General features: G+C 35.1%; 1 protein-coding gene across 4 annotated transcripts; it reads left to right on the plus strand.

Annotated features, from left to right (window-relative positions):
- Positions 1–6,599: 6,599 nt before the first annotated feature.
- On the plus strand, positions 6,600–14,258 carry LOC118060061 (DDT domain-containing protein PTM). 4 transcript variants are annotated; one of them, XM_035073177.2, is made up of 10 exons: positions 6,601–6,739; positions 6,833–7,812; positions 8,170–8,883; positions 9,090–10,317; positions 10,496–10,784; positions 10,966–11,090; positions 11,221–11,687; positions 11,795–11,823; positions 12,059–12,616; positions 12,713–14,258. In XM_035073177.2, the coding sequence occupies exons 2-10, from the start codon at positions 6,992–6,994 to the stop codon at positions 13,630–13,632; spliced, it is 5,151 nt and encodes a 1,716-aa protein (XP_034929068.1). In that variant the 5' UTR covers positions 6,601–6,739; positions 6,833–6,991; the 3' UTR covers positions 13,633–14,258. The 4 variants fall into 4 exon arrangements, with proteins under 4 accessions (XP_034929085.1, XP_073264714.1, XP_034929068.1 ...); XM_035073203.2 differs by lacking the exons at positions 6,601–6,739; positions 6,833–7,812 and having other exon boundaries at positions 8,736–8,861; XM_035073194.2 differs by lacking the exons at positions 11,795–11,823; positions 12,059–12,616; positions 12,713–14,258 and having other exon boundaries at positions 6,600–6,739; positions 11,221–11,691.
- Positions 14,259–16,144: the final 1,886 nt, after the last annotated feature.

Here is a 16,144-nt window from a genome sequence, read left to right on the forward strand (position 1 = left end):
TCTTACATGTCAAAAAAAAAAAAAAAATGTTTGGTCCGTGATAGAGCGTGTGCAACAAATTTAGTTAGAGTCTAAAGTCACAGTGGCCTGATTCAACCTTTATACTTAGCATTTACTCTCTATTAATGGTTGTTTGGTGGTATGGTGAGATGAGATTGAAACAGCATTTTATTTAAAACATAAATTTAAAATTATTTTATTACTCAATACAGATCATGATTTTTATATAAGTCCCATTGAAAACTTTCTCTTTAAATACTGGTTATAAAAATAGCTATAGTTTATAGTTTTTTTTAAACCAACTTTTTAAAACCACGATTATAAAAATTATCACAATACTGAATAAACATCAAGTGTCCACTTGAAATTATGGTTTGACCTGTTTTTCATGAATCATTTTTTGTTTTATATTATTTTTTCAGTGTTTTTGTATCCTTTTGAAGTATTGATATCAAGAATAAATTTAAAAAAAATATATATATTTTTAAATAAAAAATATTTTAAAAAATAATATATAATGCATTTTCAAACCCACCTTATAAATCTTTCATCCAATCGGTATATCCGACTTTCGTAATTTTATTTTAGTTGTGCCCATTACGTGAATTATCAAGGCAGGAGGAACTCAACTTGAAAAAAATTAATTTATTTTTTATGTCCATGCTAGCTTTGAATATTGGAAAGTTATTTACAAAAAACTTGTTCGGTAAAAGTTTGTGAACTATTAATCAATCTTTTAAATAATCAACTGGGAAAGGTCCACGAAATCTCTTAAACTTATTTCATGCTTAAAAAAAATGGTAATTCTCATATCATGCATTTCTTATCCTCAATTGGCATGATTCTTTTTATTGTATGATAATTTGATTCTATTCCGCTGGTTTGAAGGTAAAGCCAGGACCTAAGATAAAATAGTTAAGATAAGATTATTTATGTATTAATTCTGGCAATCTTAACCACCTTTTACTAGCAAAATAGTTAATGAATCATATTTATACTCGTACAAAATCTTTTCTTTTGAATTTAGAAAATATTTTACAATTAAGTAAGTATAATATAAAAAAAGAATTGTTCCCTTTAAAAAAAAAAACCTTTATATGCATATTTGTAGCAGAGAATTGTTAAATTTTGCTAGTGAAAGTTATATTAATTCCTTTTATAGTTCATCAGATGACCATATATATCTAGACTCGATACTTAATTAGATTTAAAAAAAATGAGTGTTTTTAAACTCGGCATTTGATCGAACTTATAAAATATAAATATAATATCTTGGTAAACCGTAAACACACTTATCACTCGGATGAATCCAAAGACTGATAGATCACTATCTAACGAGGGACTTGAATGCATGGTAACTGCAAACAAAAATTCATAGTTGATGGGATGATTTAAATTCCATTTGCTTTAAAAGTTGCTGTTATTCTTCAAAAATACCTACGACGTGTCAAACCAGGACTCTTTAGGTGGATCCTGTCAACAATGGCCACTGTTAGCTACGAACCCTTTCCAATTACACGCACATCCACTTATTTTCCAATTATATTTGAAAATCTTGGCGGGTAATTCCATTAAGTGGAAGTTGTTCCCGCCAATTCGCCCAATTTTATGTCCCGTTTTAGCCCTTTAAAATGGTGAAAAGAAACAAAAACGTGTCTACACCAACTTTTTAACTCGATTAGCGCGCACGTAACCGGAAACGGGCTAAACTCCGAGTCAACTCGTTGTCTGGCGGACTTTAATGCTCCCATATTTGTAATTTACGAGAAAATATTTATAAAATGATGTAACGATTGTTTGAACTTGTGACGGAGGCGCTGGCCCAGGGTAACTCGGAGGCGAGATTATACTCTCTGCGGGCACGCATATGCATTTCTGTGCGATTGTTTCGGTTCTGGCTATGCTGCAATGGCCCCCCACTCGTGGTGAGACAGCTATTAAACTTGGCAAGGATTGGGTCAAACGTGGAGTGGATAGTTTATATTTAACTGAGGTAATTTAAAGTAATACTTTAAAATAAAATAAAATAATAATGTTATTTTGATATTTTAAAATAATTAAATTAAATTTTGATCGATCTTGAATTGGCTTACCAAGTCAGTGAATTATGAATAAACCCTTATTTATTTTAATTTGAAACTTTAGTTGAGTTAGATCTTGAATCAATGAGTTATTAGGTTAACTCATCATATGGGTCTAATAATAACAATAAAGAGTTGTTCAATCTTAATAATCATTGATTGAGAAATGGTTACCCAGAGGAGGAAAGAAATCAACACTCCATAAATAAGATCACGCCATGATAACAATGATCGTGTGGTAAAAATATTATGCGAGTCTGTACATGTTATAAATATTATCTGCAAATAAAATTTTTCTCCTTTCCAAAACAAAGTTCTCGTGTACAGAAAATTATAAAGAAAACACATGAAAAAGAAAAACTTTTTTTAAAATTAAATGCATTACCGGGAAATAATCATTATTTTAAAAGAGACTTCATGGACAAATTAAAAGAGAAAAGGGGTATTATTTTAAATACAAACAAAGTAAAAATTTATTTAAAGTTAAAAAATAAAAATAAAAAAATAAAAAAAACTATGTGTCGCTGAACCTGGCTTGTCCGACCCATTTTTCAAAGACCCGCGTGACCGAGCCCTTTTCTGGTTGCATTTGGGGCATGTCACCCCAATGTTTTTTGAGAAAAAATTTTTAGAGAGCATCTTGCTTGATGCTGTTCAAATTTCAACAATAATGGTGGCTGAAAAATCATGCTTCAATTCTTTTAACCTAAGAACATGTTGTTAAACCAATTCTTAACCTAAAACACCTGAAAAACACTATAGGGTCGTAATAAATATATCAATGGCCTTAAAAAACCAAATAAAAACACTACTCACACTATATTTGATATAAATGTTATTGATATTATAAAATATTATAAATCATATATTATAATTTTATTAGCCAATCTGAATTTTTAAAGATGATATAATATTATAATTTTATTGACCAAAAGGTTAGACACTTGAATCACACCACTCATATTATATTTGATAAAATCAAGCATCGAGTAGTAATATATCGTGTAAGTTATAAATTCAAAGAACTTTAATGTGATGGAATACATGTGAAGGAATAAAATAAGTCATATATTTAAACTTTATATAACAACTTAAAATTTTAAATTAAGATAATTATTTAAGAGTAAAGAAGCTTTAAAGTTCTTAAAATCAATCCTCGAATCCAAGATCTACTTTGTTGGGAACATGCATGTCGCGTCGAGGTAAAATTATTCATTGTTATTCACCCACCATTAGTTTGTTTTGATTACAAACACGTCTTACTATTATTTTTCTTATTCTTGAAATTCTAAATTCATCCTTGGCGATAACATGAAAAACAAGTGCTATTGTCGTGAAATAGATATATAGAATAAAATATAATATTTGCAAAGGTGTAACCTCGGAGGGGCCAAGGGAGACCTGGGAAGCTAATTTTATTCGCAATAAAACTATCTAGCATAATTTGTTTTAGATTAATATGAATGTCTAGATCAGTTTGTATTTATCTTGATTAATTTTATGAATTCTAAAATTAATAATTATATAAATTTTTAATAGCTTTAAGATTTATAAAACTTGAATTAATAATTTTTAAAAAATAAATTCAGAATATTGAGCTATTACACAGGATTGATAAACAACATTTCTTTATCATGTTTGATGCGGTGTTTGCCGAGTAAAATGTCTGTCCATGTAAGTAAAAAATCTCATAATACACGAAGCTCAAGACCACTTCCCTCCGCATGCATGCATGCAAGCACGTCTTGTCTGGAAAACGAGACGAAAAAACATGGTGCAAGGAAAACGATTGAACACTCACTAGTTGCCAAACAATTGCAGCATATATCCATTTGAACCATTTCCATACGTACCACATCGATGAATAATGCATGTTTGATCTACATTAGCAGCTTAGATCATCAACTAATATAACCACGAGTGTCCATAAAAACAACTCGAGGATAGAAATATAAAGAGTAATTAAACTGATCATGGAACGCACATTCAGGATTAATCTGGGATAATACTCGACACTCGGGGTCACAAGATAAGAGGATTAATTCCAAATTGTTTTTAATAAACAGGTTCAAACAATATTATCATATAAAAAAATTAAAAACATTTGATGGATTAATTGACGAGGCTGATAGTTTTTTTATATATATTTTATATTTAACTTGAATTATTTTTTTTTTCAGAATGGTCGAAATATTTCATATTAATTCAAAAAATAAAACAAAATGAACAATTTTCATTTCATTCCGTTCCAGATTTTTTGGATAAATTTCAGCTGAAATGTTCTGGTTTCATTTTATATTTTTTGTTCCGGGCTTGAAAAGCCATTAAATCAAATTGGTATTTTGTTCAAGTTGAATTACTTTGAGTTAAAGTTTTATTTAATCTTGACTATATATAAATAATTTTAAATCTTAAAATTATATTTGTTTGACATTGTATTTGTATTGCATAATTTATAATTAATTTATTTTAAATTTAAATTATGTCTGTTGAATTATATATATATATATATATATATATTAATTTCAAAACGTTCCAAGATCAAAATATTTCATTCCAATTAAAAATACAAAAACCGTGGTTCAGATGCATCTGACTTGCCTGGAATTCAATTAAAAGGGGCTCAACTTAAATCAGAAAGGATGACTCAGTAATCCTTACCGGTTACCATAAAAATTATGTATTAGGCAAGTTAATTTAAATTTCATTGCTTGAATAATATCTCCAGTAACTTTAACACTACACTAACATAATCACATGTACTGTCTGTATAGCAAGTGATTAGTATAATGTCAAATAAAAATTCTGACCATGTTAACGATTTTCATCATTAGCTATGATACTCAAAGTTATAAAACCTGTAAAGGTTAAATGATCTATTAATTAATTTACTGATCCAGGACTTGTTCTTACCTGATTTAAGTTTTATATCGATTGAATTTGTTTTCTTATTAAAATAACTTTTTTTTTATTTTTTTCCAATTATAACCAGAGCTGATAAATCAATTTACCGAATAATCTTATATGATTTATCATCTAAAAATTGGATTAGATTAATCTCATATTGGTATCATATACATCTTTTTTTATTATTATTATTAAAATAGATATTCGGGTTAGTTTATACGTACTTCAACTAATTTCACGGATCCTAAAGTTAAAAATCATTTAAGTTTTCAATGGCAATCATATTAATAACCATAGAGCTCGAACATAAAATCACAGAAGAAACAAACTCTTTAGTTCCAAGTTTTTAATATTACATCACCTACTAGATGATTGAGTAGCATATATATCTTAAATAATAGAATGATTGTTGTTTTTTTCATTTAAAAATATATTAAAATATTTTTTTTTAATTTTTAATATTAAAATATCAAAACAATATAAAAATATTTTTTTTTAAATTCATTTTTTTTTTAAAGATCGTTTGGATGGCATCCTCGGTAACACCATTTTTTTCCAATCATATTTAAAAATCGTGGCGGTAGTGTCATTACGTGGAAGATGTTCCCGCCAACCCACGCAATTTTTATGTCTCGTTTGAGCCTTTCGAGGCAAGTGAATAAAAACACAAGTGCTTGTACCTTAATTTGATCTTTTAAGTAACTGAATCGGACAAACTCCGCGTCAACTCGTCTTAACGAGTGGGTTCTAAAATTCTCGCTTGTTTTAAATTTACAGTTCACATAAATGGAGCAATAGTGGCTTGAGCATTTTAACTGGCAGGACAGTATTGTCTACAGGTGCGCGTACAAAGTTCTCGTGTGATTGTTTTGACTTTTGTTGTGAGTCATGGTATGATTCAACTAATGGGCCCGCTCGGGTGCTTGAGAGTCATGATATACGAAAACCGATATGAAAATACCTTATTACATGAATTGCTAAAAAAATCTTTTAAAGTTAAGATTAAATACTTGATATGATTATTTATTTATCATTTATTTTATTATAAAGGATAAGAAGTCATGGTTTTAATAAATATTTTATGATGGTTAATGATAAAATAATAAAATTAATTATTTTATTCATATAAATTCAACAATAATATTTAAAAAATATATAAAAATTATTGAAGTTCTCAAGCTTTACATGATTATCTATCTTATAAACATAAATACTAAATCACTAATTATTATTACTATTATTTTTTTTTTTGTTAAATTTACACATCATTGAATATCATTCATCCAATAATTTAAACTAAATTAATTATATATCACCATTTCACATTCGTTTTCTTCCATGTTATCCTTTAGTCAATTAGTAGAAATTCCCATGGTATCATTACAAAGAAAAGTCAAATTATAAAAACGTGCCAGAAAAACAAGAGTGAGGGTGTACACTTTTTCCAGAAGGCTACCTTCACCATACCAATCCCTTTCCCTCAAATTCTCTAATTTACAAAAAGGAAAACAAATCCACGTCAACACGTAAACAATATAAAAGAAAAACCCGAGTGCAAAGCAACTCAGACGAGTTAAACTCAGATCTGAGTCACACACGTAACCCGATATGGGTCTTTTTTATTAGTCACTATTTCGTAGCAGAGAGATGCCGTCCTTCTCTCTTATTAGGGCACCCCTCTCTCTCTCTCTCTCTCTCTCTCGAAAATTCCTCATAATCGCCTTCAATGGTGACCACCAAAACCTAAAAAGGTAACCTCACTCTTTCCGCAGATGCAAAGACACACACACGAGCATCAAATTTATCTTCTAATTATTGATTTCTGATATTTTTTTTGCTTGCAGGGATCTGGATGAAATTTAGATCCACGAGGAGACAGAGTCGAGTATTATATTGAAGGTGTTTCTTTTCTTTCAAATCTGCGATCCAGTGATTTTTACTTTGAATTTTCAGGGATTTTGAAGTGGATTTAGGGTTTGGTTAGATCCGACCTTGATTCTATAATGGAGTCTATGGAGGTGAAGAAAAGGGGTAGAGGTAGACCGAGAAAGCGGAAGCCAAACGAGGAAGAAAGTGAAGAGATGAAATCAATAGCTAATGCTTTGAAAAAGCAAGCTTTGGATTTTAGATGGAAGCCATTAGTGGGTAGGTATGTGTTGAAAGAGTTTGATAGTGGGATTTTTTTGGGGAAGATAGTGAATTATGATACTGGGTTGTATAGGGTGGATTATGAGGATGGGGACTGTGAGGATTTAGAGAGTGGTGAGTTGCGTCAGATATTGTTAGGGGATGATGATTTTGATGATGAATTGTTTTTTAGGAGGGTCAAGCTAGATGAATTTGTTTTGCAAAAGAGTGAGAAGAGGAAGAAGGAAGCGGAGAAGGATGTGGTGGATTTGAAAACGGAGGTGATTAAAGTTGATCCATCGGTGAGTGTTGCGTTGATGGTTGAGAATGGCGGGGTTCAAGTTGAGGATGATGCAGACTCCTCGAGTGATTCATGTGAGTGTGTGCGGGATGTGGAGTTGGGAATGGAAGTGGAGACTCCAGTTATTCCACCACCTCAGTTGCCTTCATCGTCAGGGAGTATAGGTGTGCCAGACGAGTATGTCTCACATCTCTTTTCAGTTTACACGTTTTTGAGGTCATTTAATATCCGTCTTTTCTTGAGCCCATTCACACTGGATGATTTAGTGGGGGCGGTAAATTGCCCTGCTCAGAACACGTTGTTGGATGCCATTCATGTTGCTTTGATGCGGGTATTGAGACGTCATCTTGAAGCACTCTCTTCAGATGGTTCTGAGCTTGCATCGAAATGCTTGAGGTATATATAGAAATATTGATTCTTGCATATTAGAGTTCTTAAATGACTGGAGATTTTATGGTAATTTTGTAATATTTACCAGATTCCACAATCTCTGAAAGATTTTAATCACTCAGGGGGACAACTAAATGACTAGATAATAAATTTGGTATTCTTCCAGTGGAATGGGAGTTTGCTTTCTCTCTGTCATTAAAAGAGATGTTTTGATGGGGTATTGTTCTTGCATGTATTCTTAGGCAATTCTGTCATGTATTCTTAATTCCCCTTCCTGTGTATGATTGTTTTTGTATGTGATGTCGTCTTTGGTTTTCTATTCAACATTAATGTATACAATTATGTTTCACTTCTGGTATGCAGGAGCGTGGATTGGCGCTTTCTTGATTCACTTACTTGGACTGTTTATTTGGTCCATTATTTTACAATAATGGGATATGTGAAGGGATCTGAGTGGAAAGGATTTTATGATAATCTTTGGAAAAGGGAGTATTATTCCTTGCCAGTGGGTAGGAAGCTGATGATTCTGCAAATCCTATGTGATGATGTTTTGGACTCTGCAGAGGTAAGAGCTGAAGTTGATGTACGTGAAGAGTCAGAATTTGGTATAGATCCAGATACTGTTACAACCAATCTTCCTGATAATGGACATGGACCAAGAAGGGTTCATCCCAGATACTCCAAGACTTCAGCTTGCAAGGATAGGGAGGCCATGAATATCATTGCTGAAAGCCAAGGCAGCAAGTATTTCAGTAATTCAATGTACCTGGGCTCTAAAGGTGCTGAAAGGGATGGGAATTTATCTGATGCTGATGTAGATGGGAATGGGGATGAATGCCGCCTTTGTGGCTTGGATGGAACCTTACTTTGCTGTGATGGGTGCCCTTCATCATATCATTCAAGATGTATAGGCGTCGTCAAAATGTATATACCTGAAGGCCCATGGTATTGTCCAGAGTGCACCATCAACAAGTTGGGACCTACTATTACAATGGGAACATCACTTAGAGGAGCAGAAGTATTTGGAATTGATTTGTATGAGCAAGTCTTCTTGGGTACTTGTGATCACTTACTTGTGTATGTATTAGCTGCCTCTGTTTATTTTCTTTCCAATTATATGGAATGAACCATGAAGCTTCACTTTGTTTGCAAAACAAGTGTCATTTAAGTGGTCACAATTGTTCTTAGGTTCTGTTTTATTACTGTGAGTGTCTGTCTTTTAAAATGCTTCTTAAGTTTATTGATTTCCTGTTCATATCTTTCCTCTTGTTTTTTTTTCCCAGGCTGAAAGCGTCTACAAGTGGAGAACCGTGTTTCAGATACTACAATCAGATGGACATCCAAAAGGTCCTGCAAGCACTTTCCGAATCCATGCAACATAGATCATTATACTTAGAGATTTGCAAGGCAATTGCACAACACTGGAACATGCCACAAAGTGCATTCTCACTGTTGGAAACAACAGGAAGAGCTTTCAATATTGCATCTGTTGAGGAAGATGCAAAACTTTCTGCTCTATCTCTTCCCCGTGAGGAAAGCCGTAAAGTTGTAGACAATGTTATGGCTGAGAATGCAGTTAGTGTAAATGGAAGCAATACAGATATTGTAGCAGTTCCAAGTCTTGATACCTCTCTAGATGCAGCAGTTCAAGCTGGTCCTCAGTACATTGTGAGCGATGGTGATGTGTCGAGAACAGGATATTTCCATCTTATGAGAATGAAGCCGCATGAGCAGATTAAAATGGAATCTACTGAATCAGTTAACCAGTTAGCTGATCCATCTGATGTAACCCAGCAAAGCCTGGTTTACAGATCAAGTGCAATAGAACTTGCCACTTGCACATCAGCAAACAGTGTTGGCAGTCGTATTGAGAATGGAAATGGTACTTGTTTACCAGCTCCTGTGTTTTCTCAAAACAAGGAAGGGAATCATCAAGGCATTCAAAGGGTTCGAAATTCAACAAATGATTGTTCTTATGTGGGAACTTTTTTCAAACCACATGCATACATAAATCACTACATGCATGGAGATTTTGCAGCCTCCGCTGCTGTTAATCTCACTGTTCTTTCATCTGAGGAAAGCCGCATAGAGACTCATAAATCAGGCAATGGAAGGAAAGTTGTTACTGACATTTTATTGCAAGCAAAAGCTTTTTCAACAGCAGCCTCTCGTTTTTTCTGGCCAAGTTCTGAAAGAAAGCTTGTGGAAGTGCCAAGAGAGAGGTGCGGTTGGTGTTATTCTTGCAAGCCCTCCAGCAATCGAAGGGGATGCATGTTAAACTCAGCTGCCTTGACTGCTACTAAAGGTGCCTTGAAGGTGATCAGTGGACTTCGCCCAATTTTGAATGGAGAGGGAAGTCTTTCTAGCATATCAACGTACATTCTATACATGGGGGAGATTTTATGTGGTCTTACAACTGGTCCCTTTCTGAGTGCAAGTCACCGAAAACTGTGGCGTAAACAAGTAGAAGATGCTTCAACTTATAGCGCAATAAAACAGCCATTGCTTGAAGTGAGTCTTCAATTGATGTGTGGTCATTAAGCTGGCCCTGTTTTCAGCCTAGTAAAGCATGGGACAGCTGTTCATTTCTTGAGTACCCCTTTATGTGTGTTAAATGCCATTTTTATTTATCATAATGTATGTCAGACTCTTACCTTGGTTTATGTGATCCCCTGGTGTTTATTTTCAGCTTGAGGAAAACACCCGTCTTGTTGCTCTTTCTGGGGACTGGGTCAAGGCAATGGATGATTGGTTGGTTGAATCTCCTGTGACCCAAAGTTCTGCAATCAGTATTGGAACTGCTCACAGACGAAGAGTGAATGGGAAACGACATAAGAAACATTCTGGGGTGACTGATACTGCAGCAGATGGTTGCCATGACAAAAGTTTTGTCTGGTGGCGAGGAGGGAAGCTATTAAAACTTGTTTTTAATAAAGCAATCTTGCCTCAGTCAATGGTCAGAAGGGCAGCTAGGCAAGGTATTCTTTTCATCATTATTTGTTCCCCCTTACTAATAAATAAATAAATAAATAATTCAACCATACTTGTTTTCCTGTTTGCATATTCATATTATTGAAATATCCAGCTGTACACTAGTTGCATTTAGTAATTGTTTTAAACGGAGTTAATAGTAAATTTGTATTTTTTTTTTTGTCATAGGTGGCTCGAGAAAGATTTCTGGGATCCATTACACTGATGATTTGGAGATTCCTAATAGAAGCAGACAGTTGGTTTGGAGAGCTGCAGTTGAAAGGAGTAATAATGCATCACAACTTGCACTTCAGGTTTGATATGATATTCTGTTTCTTGCTTCTTCTTTTGTTTAGTATGTTCTGTCTATAAGCCTAACAGCAACTTGTCTGTGATAGTTTGTGGTTGTCTAACTTGTGAAAATGCTATTGGAATTTTCTTCAGGTCAGATACCTAGACTTTCATGTTAGATGGAGTGATCTTGTTCGTCCAGAGCAGAACCTCCAGGATGGAAAAGGTTCGGAGACCGAGTCATCTGTTTTTAGAAATGCTGTCATCTGTGATAAGAAAATTGAAGAAAAGAAGACTAGGTATGGAATTGCTTTTGGGAACCAAAAGCATCTTCCTTCCCGCATCATGAAGAATACAATTGAAATCGAGCAAAGTGAAAATGGAAAGGATAAGTACTGGTTTTCTGAAATGCATGTTCCTTTATATTTGATCAAAGAGTTTGAAGAAAGCTTAGATAAAGTCGTTCCGCCTTCAGCCAAGAAGCCTTCAAATGAGTTATCTGTGTTGCAAAGAAGACAATTGAAAGATTCTCGCCGGGATATATTTTCATATCTTGTCTCTAAGAGAGATAAGTTGGACAGTTGCTCTTGTGCTTCATGTCAATATGATGTTTTAATTAGGTAATATTCTGTACTTAATTCTGTTTTTGTTTTTAAATTCACTGCAATTGTCATACTGGGAGAAAAAGCTCACTGCTTATTATTCTTTTTGATGGTGTGATTTTCAGGGATACAGTCACGTGCAGTTCCTGCCAAGGTATGATTATAACTAAGTTGATATTCTTAACTGGCAAAACAAAACATTTTTTTTTTTTTTTGAAATTTTTCTTGGATAGTTTATAAACTGACAAACATGCTGTGTGTTGTCGGGGACTTTAAGCTGCAAGCTGCCTTTTAGCTCTTTTGTTTTTCCTTTATATAAGCAGTTGAAAGAGTGTGATTGTTTTGAATATCACACTAATGATTCCATTTTTGGGTTATATTGTGGTTAGGTTACTGTCATCAAGCCTGTACTGTAAGTTCAAGAATTTATACAAACGAGGAAGCTCAGTTTTCAATCATTTGCAAGCGATGCTACAGTGCCAGAGTTGTTATTTATGATGAAAAGAGGAATGAATCTCTAACCAGCCCCTTGCCCCTGCAATGGCAAGAACATCATAATGCAGTGACAGTCATGAAAAACACAAGGATTAAAGTTCATAATCAACCATTTATGTCTGTCAGAACCCAGGAGAGTTGTTCTGAAGTGAAACAAGCTACCTCTGCTTCTAGTAAGGCTACAAAAACCAAAAGTAGGACCCAGGTTAGTGGCTCTGAAGTGAAACAAGCTATTTCCTCATCTAGGAAGGCAACAAAAACCGAAAGTAGATCACGCAATTGGGGCATCATATGGAGGAAGAAGAACAACGAGGATACAGGCATTGATTTCAGGTATAAAAACATTCTATCAAGGGGTAGTCCAAATGGCAAACGGTTAATGCCAGAGTGTAATCTATGCAGAAAGGAATATAACTGTGATCTGATGTATATCCACTGCGAGACTTGTGCAAGTAAGCCTTATGCTCATTTTAGGTGCCATTCCTCTTAAGTAGAAAAATGTAGTTCGTTTCTGTTATATGAAACATGTTTTTTTTGTTCTTTTGCAGATTGGTTTCATGCGGAAGCTGTTGAACTTGAAGAGTCAAAACTGTCTGATGTTATAGGCTTCAAGTGTTGCAAGTGTCGGAGGATAAAATCACCAAATTGTCCTTACAGGGATGGTTATGGAGATGAGAAGCCAGAGGTTCTGAATTTGCAAAAGAGAGCATGGGAGCAAGGAATAGGAGTTGACTCTGGAACTAATGTTGAATCCTTAGACTGTGAGCCGACTACTCCAATGTTTCCTGTGGAGAATGTTTACGTGCAGGATGATGATCCTCTTCTTTTCTCTCTTTCAAGAGTTGAGCAAATTACAGAGCAGAATTCTAGAGTGGATTTTGAATGGAACATTGCTGGACAAGGGCCACAGAAGCTTCCAGTCAGAAGACAAGGGAAGCGTCAAGGAGATGCTGAAGATATTTCTGTGTCCTACCCTACTGATTCATCCATGTTTCTTGAAACAAACAACACGAACAAAGAGATGTCTTGTGCTGAATGGGATGTTTCCGGCAATGGCCTTGACGGTGAGATGGTGTTTGATTATGAAGATGTAAACTATGAGGATATGGCGTTTGAGCCACAGACATATTTCTCGTTTACGGAGTTGCTGGCAACTGATGAAGGTAGCCAATTGGATGGGTTTGATGCCACTGGGAATGTTTTGGGAAACAATGAAAATCAGTTTCATGCAGCTTCAGAGGATGAGTTCCAGAAGCAACATACACTGGGCACTTCATGTGACGTGTCTCCGGAATCTGCTCCTAACACAAAGCCATGTAAGATGTGTTTGGACTCGGTACCATCTCCCGATCTTTCTTGTGATATATGTGGCTTAATGTTACACCGCTATTGTTCTCCTTGGGTGGAGTCTTCACCTGCTGAAGGCAGCAGCAGCTGGAGTTGTGGCAATTGCCGAAAGTGGCGGTAGCTGGCTTTTGTTTCAAGAAGTTTTGTTTTTTGTTATGCGGGGATTCTTCAGTGTTCTGTTGGATGGGGTTGTAAATTGAACCGCAGTTGAAAAATCTCGCATGAAGCAGGCTTGCCCTGGGGTTTTGCACTATTGAGTAAAGATGATGATGAACCAGTTTATGCTTCATCATTGTCAAAGCCAGGGAAGGTTTTGTAAAATGCCATGATGGTGATATCCCTTTCTAGCAATGGATGTTTTGGCACTTGGCACACATGATGCGTCATTGCAAGTTCCCTCCCATTTAATCATTCGGGTTCGGAAGCTTAGAAAATCACACATATTTTTTTATTTTTCAAGAATTATCTGGGGTAATTCGCTAATGTAGGGCTCTCCATTTGGCACTCTTAAAATCATACTTGCGGAGTGAATTACTTCACAAGCTTAAAATATTTTCCCTGATTAGAGGAGATAAGCAAGTCTTTTTTCTTGTGCTTATCCGATTGCATTGCTTGTATAAATCAAAAGTTCAATCACAAGTTTTCTTGAGATCGGTTTAAACTTGATAATTTGTACGTGTTTTCTTCTTGAAGATTCATCAAGAAGTGCCTTCCCAGCTTCCCGCAGGATGGATTTTTTTTTTTTTATTGGGTACACAATTTTAACTCTCTGAGTCTAGTGTGATCCACACATTGAAAATTTCAAACCTGTCTCAGCTCTTATAAAATTGTAATACGCATCTTTGTTTTGTTAGGGTTTGGTCATGTACAATACAATATATGGTGGTCTGCAAGCCTGGTTTTACTGGAATATTTCACATGGCATTACTAGGGGCGACAAGTTGACTGATGACTAGCAAACTTTTTCTACAGAAAACGAGTTGTAAATAACTACTTACTAATAATGAAGTGCATTCTATGATTCTGCCTCGTAACCCTATAACGCTAAAAAGTATCACTCATCATCTCCAATAAACGTTGGCCTATTCAAGAAGTTTTCCTTAGAGTAAGCTGCTCTACGACATACCAGCTAGGGGCGGAGGAAATATTTCAGCCAGCGGAAGTCCATGATCAAACCATCCCGCCTCCTCATCAGCTATGCTCAAGAACTCTTCAAGTGAACCGAACCTGTCACAACCTCTTCTATCTCATGCATCAAATCAGAAAACCTCACCGATGCCACTCTGTGATGGTGTTATTGCTATAACTTTGTCAAAATCACGTGCTGCTCCTTACAATTGATCCGCCGTATGGTCTCCTCGCAGTCAGTACCTGGTACGACTGGCAGCAGTGACTGCTTACCTATTTTAGGCAGTAAACAAACTCATCAACACCAGACAAGTCACCAGCTGCGTAAGAGAGAATTCCATCCTTTTCAGTCATGGTTGCTTTGTTAGATCCCTCCAAGCACCCCAAAATCTCATCAGCCACATCTTCTCCAGTCAATTTTATAATAGGAGGATCTGAAACTAGTAATTCAGAGTTGGCCCAAAGAGATTTTGCAACCTCAGATTCAGGGGCATCATCAGAACAAGGTCCAGGCTTCTTTAATCTTGGATTTTTTCCTACTAGCAATTGCTTCTGATTCTCTTCTCATTGTTCTGTTTTGCTAGAACAGCTACTGGCTCAGATCCTGACGATTTCTTATCCCTGTCCTTCATTCATTCTTAAATGACTCAGAGCATAATCTGTTGAATGTCCAAGAAGACTAAACTCATACATCATCCACTTCCCACAGTGGGGGGATTTCTTGTTCTCCAACGCAATTGGTAATTCCGTATCAGCGCTTTTAGTTTTGAGCTGTACACACTCTTAATCAGGTCACCGACTCACCAGCACCCTCTCCGTGTCAAGTTCCACCACCTAGAAATTCTACAATCCTTACCACTCCTCTTCTTCAGTCGTGTAAAGAAAACTTATCCAATTCAGAAACCACATTGTTTCCACCAAACTACACGGGCCAGATCTCCCAGGGATGTTTATTATGAAGATCAAAATCTTTGACAGCATAAGTGAAGTGAAGTGCAGGAGACTGGCTCATCCCTGACTTTCTTGTCAAGATAATGAACGATGAGTTCCTGATCAGAGGGGCAAAACCTCTGTAACCCCGTAGAAAACTAACTACAAGCATACCAAATCCTTTTCATACAAAACAATCAACTTATTCATGGAAATACAGAGTACTATAATTATTATGAGTAAAACAAATCAATTAACCTTCAATTTTTTATTATTATTAAAAAAAAAAAACAGAGACAAACATTGCAAATTCCCATTATAGTATATAGCATTAGCATAGTATCTCCCGCATCTATTTTCGCTCATTGTTCCCGAAAAAAATTATTGGCTTCCAGTTGAGTACCTTTCCTGAATGATTGAACAAGATGCCAACTCTTTTGGCTCATTTTTTAGGAAAGAGTATCCTGTTGCTCTTCTTGCATAACTTCTGAATGAGCCCTCCAGAGTCCCAACCAATTTGTCAAATCTCGAAGACACTATTTATTAGAATTTAATTATGGTGTTGAAATGTAAAT

Source organism: Populus alba, chromosome 4, assembly GCF_005239225.2.
Source record: "Populus alba chromosome 4, ASM523922v2, whole genome shotgun sequence".
Classification (NCBI taxonomy): domain Eukaryota; kingdom Viridiplantae; phylum Streptophyta; class Magnoliopsida; order Malpighiales; family Salicaceae; genus Populus; species Populus alba.